At 38.4% G+C, this 14,196-nt stretch overlaps 1 protein-coding gene across 3 annotated transcripts in view; it reads left to right on the top strand.

The window, feature by feature from the left end:
- RPS6KC1 (ribosomal protein S6 kinase C1) overlaps positions 1-14,196 on the top strand; it is a 204,023-nt gene that overhangs the window by 112,933 nt on the left and 76,894 nt on the right. For all 3 annotated transcript variants that reach the window (XM_005888537.2, XM_070384767.1, XM_070384769.1), the window contains exon 7: positions 1,518-1,633. In XM_005888537.2, the coding sequence (XP_005888599.2) occupies positions 1,518-1,633 (116 nt within the window). The remainder of the gene's footprint in view (positions 1-1,517; positions 1,634-14,196) is intronic.

Below are 14,196 nucleotides of genomic sequence, written 5' to 3' on the forward strand. Positions count from 1 at the left end.
ATTTGAAAAGACCTTGATACTGGGAAAGATTGAAGGCAGAAGGAGAGAGGGATGACAGAGGTTCAGATGGTTGGATGGCATCACTGACTCAATGGACATGAGTTTGAGTAGACTCCGGGAGTTGGTGATGGACAGCGAGGGCTGGTGTGCTGTGGTCCAAGGCGTTGCGAAGAGTTGGACATGACTGAGCGACTGAACTGAACTAAGAGTTGGTAGTGGTTGGCAGGAGATGGAGGGGTCTGAAGGGGAGGAGAAAAGGACATTTCCCAGAAGAAGTAGATGTTATTTCAGGCAGAAAGTCTTTTGGGGGAAAATATCTGCTTTATTGTAATTCAGTTCACTTCTAATTCAGCAAACTAGGTGACATTATTGCATAGGATTTGGTTTTGAAAGGAAAACCAAGATTGAAAACTTTAATAATTTATTGCTTTCTTTACTACTGGATCTGTTGTAGTACCTTTTATGTATTTTGTCTCCTTTAATCTCTGTAGTCATTTGAGGTATGTATTTCCATTTTAGAGAATGAGGAAGAGGTTCAGAGTTGAAATGGCTTATCATTGGACACATGACTAATGAGAGGCAGGGCCAGAATTCAGATAACCAGGGTTTCTGGGATGTAATCCAGGGTACTTTCCACTGTGTGATACTTAAAACAGCTTCATTCAGAAGGTGCCTAGGGTGAATTATAAAAACAGTACTGTGTATTATGAAGTGCTTTGATAAAAATGAGTCATGCACAGTATTGAATAGTATTTATAAACGGAACCATAGACATCGTATAGTACAGTGGTGTCAAACTTTTTGACTTTCAGCCCTAGAATCTTTTCTTCAAATGAAATGTTATAGTCGAGTACGTAAAATGGATAAAAGCATCGGATCATCCTGCTCTGGAGAGGAGAGATCCAGGAGTAGACCGCCTCCTTTTTGAGATCCTGAGTTCATTAAAGGCCGCTTTGAATACCCTTCCGTTAGGGAAACTGGGAGCCAGACAGGGTAGTGACCCTATTTCAGTTTCAGATAATTATATGTTAAAAGAATTAAAGTCACATTCTTGTGTTCAGTTGTAAGGTGGGTGACAATTTGTTATTCATGAATAAACCATGACACTTGGAAATATTAAAGTTTCCCTGAATACTTTTATCTGGTTTGGTGGTACTTTTACAGCATCTCACATCCATGTCTCACCTCTTACTAAACATCTCTTCCATTTGGTGCTATTTGTTGAGTTGGACTAGCCTAATCTTTTGTCCACAGAGCTTTTTATATCACATTCTTTATATGTTGATTCCTTTTATACAATATGGGAATTTCAGAATTTAGATAAATGCAATTTATCTGGGTAATATGTAGACCTTGCTGATATTAGTAACTTTGATGTCTGTTCCGATTTTGATCTCTCTCGTCTTTTCAATTAGAAATGTGACAGGTGGTAAATTGGGTAGAAGGAAGTTAATCTTCAGTTTGCAGGAGTGAAAGTTTACTTTTCACATGTCTGGACTTTTGTTTTCTCCTTTTAGGAGAGTCAAGCCCCACCCGGCGAGAAGCTGTGAAGAGAAGAACTGCAGAATATCTCATGCGAGCAGAGAGTCTCTCTAGCCTTTGTGCGAAACCTCAGCTTGATGATGTGTCTCAGGTATGTCTTATGTTTCATTGTGCATTTCCTTTTAGCCATCTTTGCTGTTTTTTTTTTTCTCTTGATTTTATTTCGAACTAGGATGGTTGAGAATTTTGGTCTTTGGAATTTTATCAGTGATTTTCTTTTTTTTTTTTTGTTTTCTTTTTTTTTTAGCAGAAATTTTATTGGAAGAATTCTGACACACTCATTTATTATTTTTTAAAAGTACGTTTGAGGTTAAAATATATCCGTGAATGTCTTCAGTTAGAAAAAAGCAAAATATGAGCTTGTTGTGTTGTTCTTAGGCAAATCATAATTGCTCACTCTAGTGTATTCAAACCAACATTAAAACATAGTCTTTGACACTTCAACCTAGCCGTGTATTCAGACGTTTTAGAATTGTTTTGATGGCATCCTCTTCACTAAAGAAATCAAACCCAGATCAAACTTGGCCATATGTTTAGAAACCATTAAAGACAGATAGGTAAAATGTTGTAGGGGTGTTTAAAATATACAAGAAAGGATTTGGCAGTTTTTCATTCACAGTATTTCTGACACAGAAGACCCATTGTGTTTCTTGATCAGACTCACAAACATTCGGGCAAAATATCACTTGGGCAGATATATCACTGAATTTGCTGCTCTTAGAGGAAGCAATGAGACTCCTTGGCAAGCTCTTGACAGGATACCTCTAGTTCAAAATGGCAGCTTTATTGAGCCTAATTGATGTATGATACATGATACTTAAAATTCAAAATAAAGCTTTTTCATTCTGCCAGCAAAAGAGAAGTTTTACATTGGCAGCAGCAATGAAAAGAGATGGCAAATAAGTAAAACCCAAAGAAATAAAGAGAAGCTCTATGAAAATTTATTATTTAGAGGGGAAAAAGAGAAGATGAAAACTATTCTAGGAATATTAGATCACTTAATGAATACATGTAGTGCTGCTTTTATAGAAGCACCTTCAAGATATACCTTTGAAAGAGTTTTGGATGAAAATATACCTGGGGTAAATGAAATAGAATGTTATACACAGGCCCTTAGAGTACTGGATAATAGGAATATGGTAATTTCCTATATGAAAAATTTGGCTATACAAGATATAAAAATTTAAGTGACCCACGTTCCACAGTCCCAATTCTACCAATTTCCTGTCCAACCCAGCATGCAAAATGGAAAACGTCTCTATATTCCCACTATTCCTATATTAAAATGAAGGAGCAGCTTACAAGGTTACTTGAGAAAAAAAAGGTCAAGTGATCATAAAATCACTTATTTATGGAAAAATGCCATAGAAAAGATGAGATGTCTTCTGTAATAAACAGTAAATTACTGGTTTTACTTTACTTGTATATCCACTGCTGTCTACAATATTTACTCACTGGTTAACCAAACACTTACTGAGCCTGGAAGTGTAAATTTGTGCTGAATTGAGGGACAGTAGGATACATGAGACATTCTTTTTTCCACCCTGATCAAAATTACACATATTGAATTTGCAAAGGCATGGAAAAATTCAAGAGTTCAGGGTAAAATATTAAGTTTAAGCATAAACTAATACTAATTAGGAAATCTATTTCTTCCTTTTGAAGAGGTGTCTGTAAAATGTTCAGTTCAGTTCAGTCACTCAGTTGTGTCCAACTCTTTGCAACCCCATGGACTGCAGCACGCCAGGCCTCCCTGTCCATCACCAACTCCCGGAGTTCACTCAAACTCATGTCCATTGAGTCAGTGATGCCGTCCAGCCATCTCATCCTCTGTCGTCCCCTTCTCCTCCTGCCCCCAATCCCTCCCAGCATCAGAGTCTTTTCAAATGAGTCAGCTCTTCACATCAGGTGGCCAAAGTATTGGAGTTTCAGCTTCAATATCAGTCCTTCCAATGAACACTCAGGACTTAACTCCTTTAGGATGGACTGGTTGGATCTTCTTGTAGTCCAAGGGTCTCTCAAGAGTCTTCTCCAACACCACAGTTCAAAAGCATCAATTCTTCGGGGCTCAGCTTTCTTTATAGTTCAACTCTCACATCCATACATGACTGGAAGAACCATAGCCTTGACTAGATGGACCTTTGTTGGCAAAGTAATGTCTCTGCTTTTTAATATGCTGTCTAGGTTAGTCATAACTTTCATAAATTAAAAGCGTCTTTTAATTTCATGGCTGCAGCCACCATCTGCAGTGATTTTGGAGCCCTCCAGAATAAAGTCTGTCACTGTTTCCACGGTTTCCCATCTATTTGCCATGAAGTGATGGGACCGGATGCCATGATTTTAGTTTTCTGAATGTTGAGGTTTAAGCCAACCTTTTCACTCTCCTGTTTCCCTTTCATCAAGAGGCTCTTTAGTTCTTCTTCACTTTCTGCCATAAGGGTGGTGTCATCTGCATATCTGAGGTTATTGATATTTCTCCCGGCAATCTATAAAATGGAATGTAAATCAAATCGTATATATCTCTCTCATGCAGTGCAAAATTATTTGTACTTAGACAACAACTTCCTGCCTTCTAAGTTAACATCTCTTGGCCAGGAGTTCAGTTTCTCTTCACTCACACTGGTACTGACAATATTGAATCAGTCCCTTTTAAGCAGCTTACTCTGTGAGTGTCAAGAAAACTTTTTTGTTAAACAAAAAGTTCTTAAAAGTGCTTAAAGGAGCTCTGATTGCTCATTTTGGCCTGCACAATGTTAGAAGGTAATTAGCATAGACGTGGGATCCAAAGAAGGAAATGAGTCTAAACAAGGTATATATAACAACTATTCCTCTTTGTCAATTTTGTCATTTTGATTGTTCATGATTTTATTTTGCTATTGTTGTTTACTCACTAAGTCATGTCTGAATCTTTTGTGACCCCATTGAGCCTGCTAGTCTCCGCTGTCCATGGGATTTCCCAGATAAGAATACTGGAGTGGATTACCATTTCCTTTTCCATCAATGATTTTCAGACCATGAACTCCTTATTGCCAAATTCAGACTTAAATTGAAGAAAGTAGGGAAAACCACTAGACCATTCAGGTATGACCTAAATCAAGTCCCTTATGATTATACAGTGGAAGTGAGAAATAGATTTAAGGGCCTAGATCTGATAGAGTGCCTGATGAACTATGGACTGAGGTTCATGACATTGTACAGGAGACAGGGATCAAGACCATCCCCATGGAAAAGAAATGCAAAAAAGCAAAATGGCTGTCTGGGGAGGCCTTACAAATAGCTGTGAAAAGAAGAGAAGCAAAAAGCAAAGGAGAAAAGGAAAGATACAAACATCTGAATGCAGAGTTCCAAAGAATAGCAAGAAGAGATAAGAAAGCCTTCCTCAGCGATCAATGCAAATAGAGGAAAACAACAGAATGGGAAAGGCTAGAGATCTCTTCAAGAAAATCAGAGATACCAAAGGAACATTTCATGCAAGATGGGCTCGATAAAGGACAGAAATGGTATGGACCTAACAGAAGCAGAAGATATTAAGAAGAGGTGGCAAGAATACACAGAAGAACTATACAAAAAAGATCTTCATGACCCAGATAATCACGATGGTGTGATCACTGACCTAGAGCCAGACATCCTGGAATGTGAAGTCAAGTGGGCCTTAGAAAGCATCACTACGAACAAAGCTAGTGGAGGTGATGGAATTCCAGTTGAGCTATTCCAAATCCTGAAGGATGATGCTGTGAAAGTGCTGCACTCAATATGCCAGCAAATTTGGAAAACTCAGCAGTGGCCACAGCACTGGAAAAGGTCCGTTTTCATTCCAATCCCAAAGAAAGGCAATGCCAAAGAATGCTCAAACTACCGCACAATTGCACTCATCTCACACGCTAGTAAAGTAATGCTCAAAATTCTCCAAGCCAGGCTTCAGCAGTATGTGAACCGTGAACTTCCTGATGTTCAAGCTGGTTTTAGAAAAGGCAGAGGAACCAGCGATCAAATTGCCAACATCCACTGGATCATGGAAAAAGCAAGAGAGTTCCAGAAAAACATCTATTTCTTCTTTATTGACTATGCCAAGCCTTTGACTGTGTGGATCACAAGAAACTGTAGAAAATTCTGTAAGAGATGGAAATACCAGACCACCTGATCTGCCTCTTGAGAAATTTGTATGCAGGTCAGGAAACAACAGTTAGAACTGGACACGGAACAACAGACCGGTTCCAAATAGGAAAAGGAGTACGTCAAGGCTGTATATTGTCACCCTGGTTATTTAACCTATATGCAGAGTACATCATGAAAAACGCTGGACTGGAAGAAACACAAGCTGGAATCAAGATTGCCGGGAGAAATTCAATAACCTCAGATATGCAGATGACACCACCCTTATGGCAGAAAGTGAAGAGGAACTCAAAAGCCTCTTGATGAAAGTGAAAGTGAAGAGTGAAAAAGTTGGCTTAAAGCTCAACATTCAGAAAACGAAGATCATGGCATCCGGTCCCACCACTTCATGGGAAATAAATGGGGAAACAGTGTCAGACTTTATTTTTCTGGGCTCCAAAATCACTGTAGATGGTGACTGCAGCCATGAAATTAAAAGACGCTTACTCCTTGGAAGAAAAGTTATGACCATATTCAAAACAGAGACATTACTTTGCCAGCAAAGGTTCGTCTAGTCAAGGCTATGGTTTTTCCTGTGGTCAGCTATGCGATGTGAGAGTTGGACTGTGAAGAAGGCTGAGCGCCGAAGAATTGATGCTTTTGAACTGTGGTGTTGGAGAAGACTCTTGAGAGTCCTTTGGACTGCAAGGAGATCCAACCAGTCCATTCTGAAGGAGATCAGCCCTGGGATTTCTTTGGAAGGAATGATGCTAAAGCTGAAACTCCAGTACTTTGGCCACCTCACGCGAAGAGTTGACTCATTGGAAAAGACCCTGATGCTGGGAGGGATTGAGGGCAGGAGGAGAAGGGGACGACAGAGGATGAGATGGTTGGATGGCATCACTGACTCGATGACGTGAGTCTGAGTGAACTCTGGGAGTTGGTGATGGACAGGGAGGCCTGGCGTGCTGCGATTCATGGGGTCGTAAAGAGTCAGACCCGACTGAGCGACTGATCTGATCTGATCTGATTGATGGGAAGAAAAGCATTAAAGCAAATCATCAAAGATGAAATAAAATGACTCACCTTCTCCTTCTTTTTCTTGGCCCTTTGCTCTTTGTTCTGTGCTGTGCTGAACAGTTGTCATTTGTGTCTGACTCTCTGCGACCCCATGGGCTGTAGCCCGCTAGGCTCCTCTGTCTATGGGGATTCTCCAGGCAGGAATTCCATCCCTAATATCTATAATATTGCCATGTGTAGAATGACAGTAATTTATACTTTATTTCATTTGAAATTTTAAATTATGATTCTTATAGCATTCACATACAGTTTTATTGATTCATGCTAAAACTAATTTAAGCGTAAGTCCTACAGGTGGCAGCTAACGATCACCTGGAATTAGAAAGGCATAATTCTAACAGGGATATTTAGGGTGTTTGGGGCTACCCCTAGTCTCATTAAGAAAGCAGGTGAATGCTTAAAATGTTAGAAACATTGTGGTTTATCGTTATTTTTTTTATGTTACGTCTATCTGGATGTGGCATATTTCTGGAAGATATTTTCTTTTTTAATTAAACCAAGGTTTTATTTTTATGATGCAATTTAAGAGTTACATCTTCTAGGGCAAAAATGTTTCTTAATTAATCTAAGGCAGGCTTGTCTACGTCTCAGATCTGTCCCTTGAAGCTGTGGAAGATTGGACAAGATACTTAACTCCACCTCTTCACTTCAGTTTCTACATGTGAATAGTGAGGATAATAGTAATTCCCTGCTAGGTTGTTGTTAGGATTAAATAGGTTAAAAAAAAATCGCTCACGTATGTGGATGCATGCACATACTCCCATGTAAACAATCAAGCGCCTACCTTGTAAAAAGACTGGCTAATAAGCCAAGCTTTTAAGACTAGAAGGAAATGGCAACCCACTCTAGTGTTGTTGCTTGAGAATTCCAGGAAGGGGAGCCTGGTGGGCTATGGGTCTATGGGGTCGCACAGAGTCGGACACGACTGAAGTGACTTAGCTTAATAAACATTAACCTATTTTCCATCTCCCCTCATATATTTGCTTTATATATATTTTTTGGACATTTATAAATGCTTTTTATACTTTTTGAAAATTGTAAAAGGTTTCAGTTTCTAGTTTAGAAACAGACTGTAATCTTGGTGCATCAGACCACTAGAAATTTTTCTGCTGCTTTTCTGAGTCCTTTTCATTTTCTGTATGACCTTTTAAAACGTACAGTTATCAGAACTGTACTTCTTAGTGTAAGAATTTCTGTTGTTAGGCAGTTGACCATTCTTTTTAGGACAAAGTATATACACTTTTGTTACTTCTTCTAACATAATAAATGTGTTTAAGTAAAGTTACCTGCTGAGCCATTTCCAGATTGTTAATGGTTATAACTCTGTTCTGTTTGCTAATCTTTTCCTGTTTTCTGTCATTGTTGTTTCAATTATATTATTTCTTTACTATTGAATTAGTCTTTCTAATTTTAAAATTAAAAAGCATTTTTAATGAAGTATAATTGACTCAACGATATTGTATTAGTTTTAGGTGTACAGCATAGTGATTCAATATATTTATATATTGCAAAACATGCATCATAGTAAGTCTAGTTATCATCTATCACCATATGAAGTTATTACAGTACTATTAACAGTATTCCTTGTGCTGACTTATTTACTTTTAACTGAAAGTTTTTACCTCTTAATCTCCCTTACCTATTTCACTCAACTCTCCCACCTCCCCTCTGGCAACCACCAGTTTGGATCTGTGTCTGTTTCTATTTTGTTATGTTTATACATTTGTTTTTTAGATTCTGTATATAAGTGAAATCATATGCTGTTTGTCTTTCCTGTCTGATTTAGTGTACTTAGCCTAATATCCTCTAAGTCCATGCATGTTGTTGCAAATGACAGGGTTGCATTTAAACATTTTTAAGTGGACTGTTTATCTGAAGGTTGCTTTGAATTCAGTTCTTGTTTTCTGTGGAGTTGGCAGCTGGCCCTACGTGCAGTCCAGTGTGTATATTCTCCATCTATTTTGGGGGGACATTGATAAACATATTAAATAGGATGGGCCTCTATGAACTTAGTTTTTTTTTGTTTAACTGAATCCATCTTGTATATAAATACAGTTGATCTTGAACAACATGGGCTTGGACGGTGCGGGTCTACTTACATGTGAATTTTTTTTAGCAGTAGTACTGCAGGATCTGTTGTTCAGTTGCTGAGTTGGGTCTGACTCTTTGTGACCCCATGGACTGTAGCTCACCAGGTCTTCCATATTCCACTGTGTCCTAGAGTTTGCTCAGATTCATGTCCATTGAACTGGTGATGCCATCCAACCATCTCATCCTCTGCCGTCCTCTTCAATCTTTCCCAGCATCAGAATCTTTTCCAGTGCGTCATCACTTCGCATCAGGTGGCAAAGTGTTGGAGCTTCAGCATCAGTCCTTCCAATGACTATTCAGGGTTGATTCCTTTTAGGATAGACTGCAGTCTAAGGGTCTTTCAAGAGTCTTCTCCAGCACCACTATTTGAAAGCATGAATTCTCTGGTGCTAAGCCTTCTTTATGGTCCAATTCTCACATCCATACATGACTACGGGAAAAAACATAGCTTTAGTCGACTGTATGGACCTTTATTGGCAAAGTGATGTCTTTGCTTTTTAATATGCTCTCTAGATTGGTTGTAGCTTTTCTTCCAAGGAACAAGCGTCTCTTAATTTTGTGGCTGCAGTCACCATCCACAATGATTTTAGAGCCCAAGAAAATAAAATCTGTCACTGTGTTTCCATTTTATTCCCCAGCTATTTGCCACGAAGTGATGGGGCTGAATGCTGTGATCTTAGTTTTTTTAATGTTGAGTTTCAAGCCAGCTTTTTCACTCTCCTCTTTGACTTTCATCAAGAGGCTCGTTAATTCCTCTTCATTTTCTGTCATTAGAGTGGTATCATCTTCATATCTGAGGTTGTTGGTATTTCTCCCAGCAGTCTTGATTCCAGCTTGTGAGTCATCCAGCCTGGCATTTCTACTCATCCTTACTCATTCAAGCTCCCTATTTATACATTCTCTGTTACAGTTCCCCATAATCACTTTTATAAGGGAATAACTTATTAAGCGAATAAGTATATAAAGCCTGCCGTGTAACTTTTGACTTTGAGAAAGGAACCATGATGTGTATCAGTCAGAATTTTCTTTCAGGCATAGCTTTAAATGAAAATAAATCAAAAGAGATTTAGTATAGGGAAGCTGATTATATTAGATTATATAAATTCACTAGCATCTAAGACTCTGTGTGTACAGTATCAAACTAGGTGTGCGTTGGAGTTGCATCCACACAGTCTCTGCTCTTGCACACCTAAAGCAGGGTTTCCCAGCCTCTGGATCTAAGGCCTGATGATCTGAGATGGAGTTAATGTAATAATACGAGAAACAAAGTGCACAGTGAATGGAATGTGCGTGAATCGTCCCCAAACCGTCCCCCTTCCAGCCTGGCCGATGGAAGAATTGTCTTCCATGAAGCCAGTCCCTGGTGCCAAAGAGGTTTGGGACCACTGCCCCAAAGCACAATTGAGGAGCCAGTATATGTGCATCATTGAGGTAACAAGCGTTAGAATTGTAAGAGCCATGTAGAATAATAAAACTTGTATCGGCAGGGGTTAAAAAGGGGTACCTAGTGAATTAGATTTGATATGTTAGGATTTTTTCCCTCAATTCTTAGGCAATTAACAGCAAGGTGTTTTTCTTTTAGAGTAAGCATTTACTTTTTATTTTCACTTTTGTATTTTACTGTATTAATATGTATGTGTGTGTGTGTGTGTGTGCGCGCACGCACACGCACACACACACATACCTGTGGCTCAATCGTGTCTGAAACTCTTTGTGACCCCCATGGACCTCCAGGTTCCTCCATTCATAGAATTTTCCAGGCAACAATACTGAAATGGGTTACAATTTCCTTCCCCAGGGGAATCTTCTGGACCCAGGGATTGAACCCACATCTCCTACGTCTCCTGCTTTGGCAGGCAGGTTCTGTCACTGTGCCGCCTGGGAAGCCCTTACTCTATTAAACCTGGCCTTTATTTAGGTTAGAGACATGCTTGGTTATTTCTTGTCTGAAATTTAATGTAAAATGTCTTTTGGAGGTTCTTGATTAGCTTGATGAATTTATTTCTCTTCTTTAACCATATTTGGACTATAGTGTCAACCAATACAACAAGTGAATTGATTTAAATGATTTTTGGCAAGTCTTTAATTCTCTGCAGAGCAGATATTTTTCTTTTTTGAACACACAAACATTTGTTTCTAGCCTGGTTATTAAGAAAATAAAAGAATCTTCCTTTTCAGTTTTGAATTTTTTTGTTGATCACTGTTTTTCCTTTGGGGCAGTCTAGGTCATGACTTACTTTACTTACTGAGTTTTCTGTGATGGTTCAAGCTTTTGCTTTATTGAATTTATTTGAGACTCTCATGCAGTAAATAAAAAAGTTCCAAATTTTTCCAGTTGTTGTTGATAATATCTTTTTCAAAAAGAGGACAGAAAGAAACAAAAGCACTATCCTACTCTTTCTTTTCTTCATTACTAAAAAGCTCCGAGGAAATTTAAAGACCAAATCTCAAAAAAAAAAAAAAAAAAAAAGAAATGAGCTTTGCATAAACTAAAGATACAGTGGCTCAGATGATAAAGAATTCACCTGCAGTTTATGAGACCTGGGTTCGATCCCTGAGTTAGGAAGATCCCCTGGAGAAGGAAATGGCAAACCACTCTAGTATTCTTGTCCTGAGAATTCCATGGATAGAGGAACCTGGTGGGCTACAGTCCATGGAGTTGCAAAGAGCTGGATACGACTGAATGACTAAAACTTTCACTTAAAGTTGCAGTTTTAACTAAAGGAGATGGATTTCTTTTTCCTTTTTTTGAACTGTAGATGACTTTGAATGATTTAAGAGTTACTAGTTTTAGAGGAGATTTCCCTGTAAAAGACATGGAATAGCTCATTTGCTATTTTTAGCTCTAGGAATTTAAAACTCAAGATCAATGAAATTTAGAAAAAGTAAATGGTCTAAATTTAGGACATAAAAGATTGTGTAGTTTCTAAAGTATGAATGCAGTTTTTACTTGCAGTTATAAGGTATGAATGGAAACCCAGTGGGCCTTCTGTACACATGGGCCCCACATTTGTGGATTAAACCAACTACACACTGAAAATAGTTGGGGAGACAAAATGCTAGAAAGTTCTAAAAAACAAAACTTGAATTTGCTGCGTGCCAGCAACTACTGACATAACATTTGAATTGCGTTAGGTGTTATAAGTAGTTAGAGATGATTTAAAATATATATGGGTGGATGTGCGTAGGTTATATAACTACTACACCATTTTATATAAGGGACTTGAGCATCTGTGCATTTTAGTATTCATGGGGATCCTGGAATCAGTCTCCTGTGTATTGGTTCCAGGGACAGTTGTGTGTAGAATGTATGCATTTCCTGAGTATTTCATAGATTCTGAGTATAGTTGCTATAATATTGAAAGTATTTCACTGTTGTGCATTTTGTTTACTAGTATCACTGGTATGTCTCAATTCTTCTTCAGCAAATACTTTAGAATGAGTGTCGTGTCACCCTTAATGAGACGTGGGCAAAGCAAAGATGGCAGGCAGGTGCACTCCAGATCAGTAATAGGACGGCAGTTAGGAGTCATGCTTGAAATGTGACCTAAGAGAGACTTGTTTAGGAGGTTGAGTATTGGGGGTTAATAGGTTGCCAGGGAAAGTCTCGGCAAAGCCAAAAATCTACAGATGAAGCCAAGTTCAGAAACTAGTGCAGTTAGCTGTCACGGTTCAGAGTGTGGATTCTTGATATGTTCCTGGTAGAACTTTTCTTGTGCCTTTGACTGCTTGTTCCCGCCCAGATAATGCTGACTTAACTCTCAGGGTATTTAAGGACGAGCAGCTAACCCTGTTCCTCATACAGTTGGTGGACCAGCAGCTCAGCATCACCTGGTAGCTTCTGGGAAATGCAGATTCGTGGGCTCTACCACGAACTGACTGGGTCTGAATCTCCACTTTCACCAAGTCCTCAGGTGATGCGCATGCATGTTAAAAGTTTGAAAAGTACCTCACTAACAGATAGTTAAGAATTGAGCTAGATCTCATTGAGAAAAGGGAATAATATCAAGTAAAAACACTCTGGGCTGGATAAGTAACAACTTAAAAAGAACCCAAATGAAAACAAAGGCAAGCTTCACTTCCGCCATGTAGACAGTGTCAGACAGTGATAGTAAACAGGTCTCACTAGGTGCTGGTAACTCTGATCCACTGATGGTGACCCCCAAGAGCCCTGCATTGCAAGACAGAGTGTGGACTAACAGGGTCTCCCATAGGCTGGAGCAGTTGAGTGATACATACTTGCCATCTTTGCTTCTGAAAGTTGGTGGATTATCACATCTTGTGTTTCCCCCCTGCTTCCACACCTCCTGTATTTAGTTTTGAACTTTTTGTTTCTCTAGGCATCTTCTGATATTGTAGCCGATACAAAGAAGTAAAATTTTTATTTTCTTCCTTAAGGAAATGAGCCATATTGCCTGGAAATATTTTCATTTACCCTGCCCCAACAGTATCTGCTGAAGTTTCCTTAAACAGTGTTATGTAATTATATAAATAAGATCTAATCCCCCCTTATCTATTATTTAGTTTTGTCATCTTAGCCAGATTGCTAAACCTTGCTGCTTTTCAGTTTTCTCATCTGAAAAAAAAAAAAAAAGAGTGTTGGACTTGATCTCTGCCTCTTCTGTTCTTAAAATTCTGTGGATTTATGTTTCCTTTTGCCATCTAAAAAAAGGAATAGATCTATAGGGATTCTGCCCAATTTAAACACTGCATATCAGAAATACAGGATTTTTTATTGATGATTTTATTTCATGATCTTTCTTTGTTCGTTTCTCTGATCTTAGACTTTTATAGATGGTTAAAGTAGAAAGAGAACTTGAATGATCACTTTGCCTTTGGTCTTTCCCCATTACAATTTCACCATTCCTGTCTTTGCAAAAGTAACCTTACTAAATACTGTTTCGTTGAGTTGCTTCTCATACAAAAACTTGTTTTCTAGATTCTGGAGAACATAGTCCAGACTTTTCTTCTTGGCATTCAAGGCCTGTTAAAGGCAGTAAGACCAACCAACCTTAAATGTGTAATTTTATTTTCCTCTGTTCTACAATTTCAACATTTTCCCCCCTACCAAGCCAGTTTTTTCCCCCAGTCCTATGTATAATATCCTTTCCTAACCTAATTTCTACGTAACATTTAAAATCCCCTTTGATTTCACTTCTTTCTGAGACCACAGTTTATCATACATTGACTAGTGACTTATCTCTATTTTTAAAAAATGTTTTACTGTTATTTAACTTTTCATGTGTTTAGCTTATCTCTTCAAGTAAATTGTAAATGTCTTGAAACTAGGGACTGTGTCTTTTGATGATTTTTATCCCTTTAAATTATCATGCACATGGTGGGCATGGTCATTTATTGAAAGACACAGTAGAGAGCTTGTGGTTTTCTGTC

Source organism: Bos mutus, chromosome 16 (assembly GCF_027580195.1).
Source record: "Bos mutus isolate GX-2022 chromosome 16, NWIPB_WYAK_1.1, whole genome shotgun sequence".
NCBI classification, from domain to species: domain Eukaryota; kingdom Metazoa; phylum Chordata; class Mammalia; order Artiodactyla; family Bovidae; genus Bos; species Bos mutus.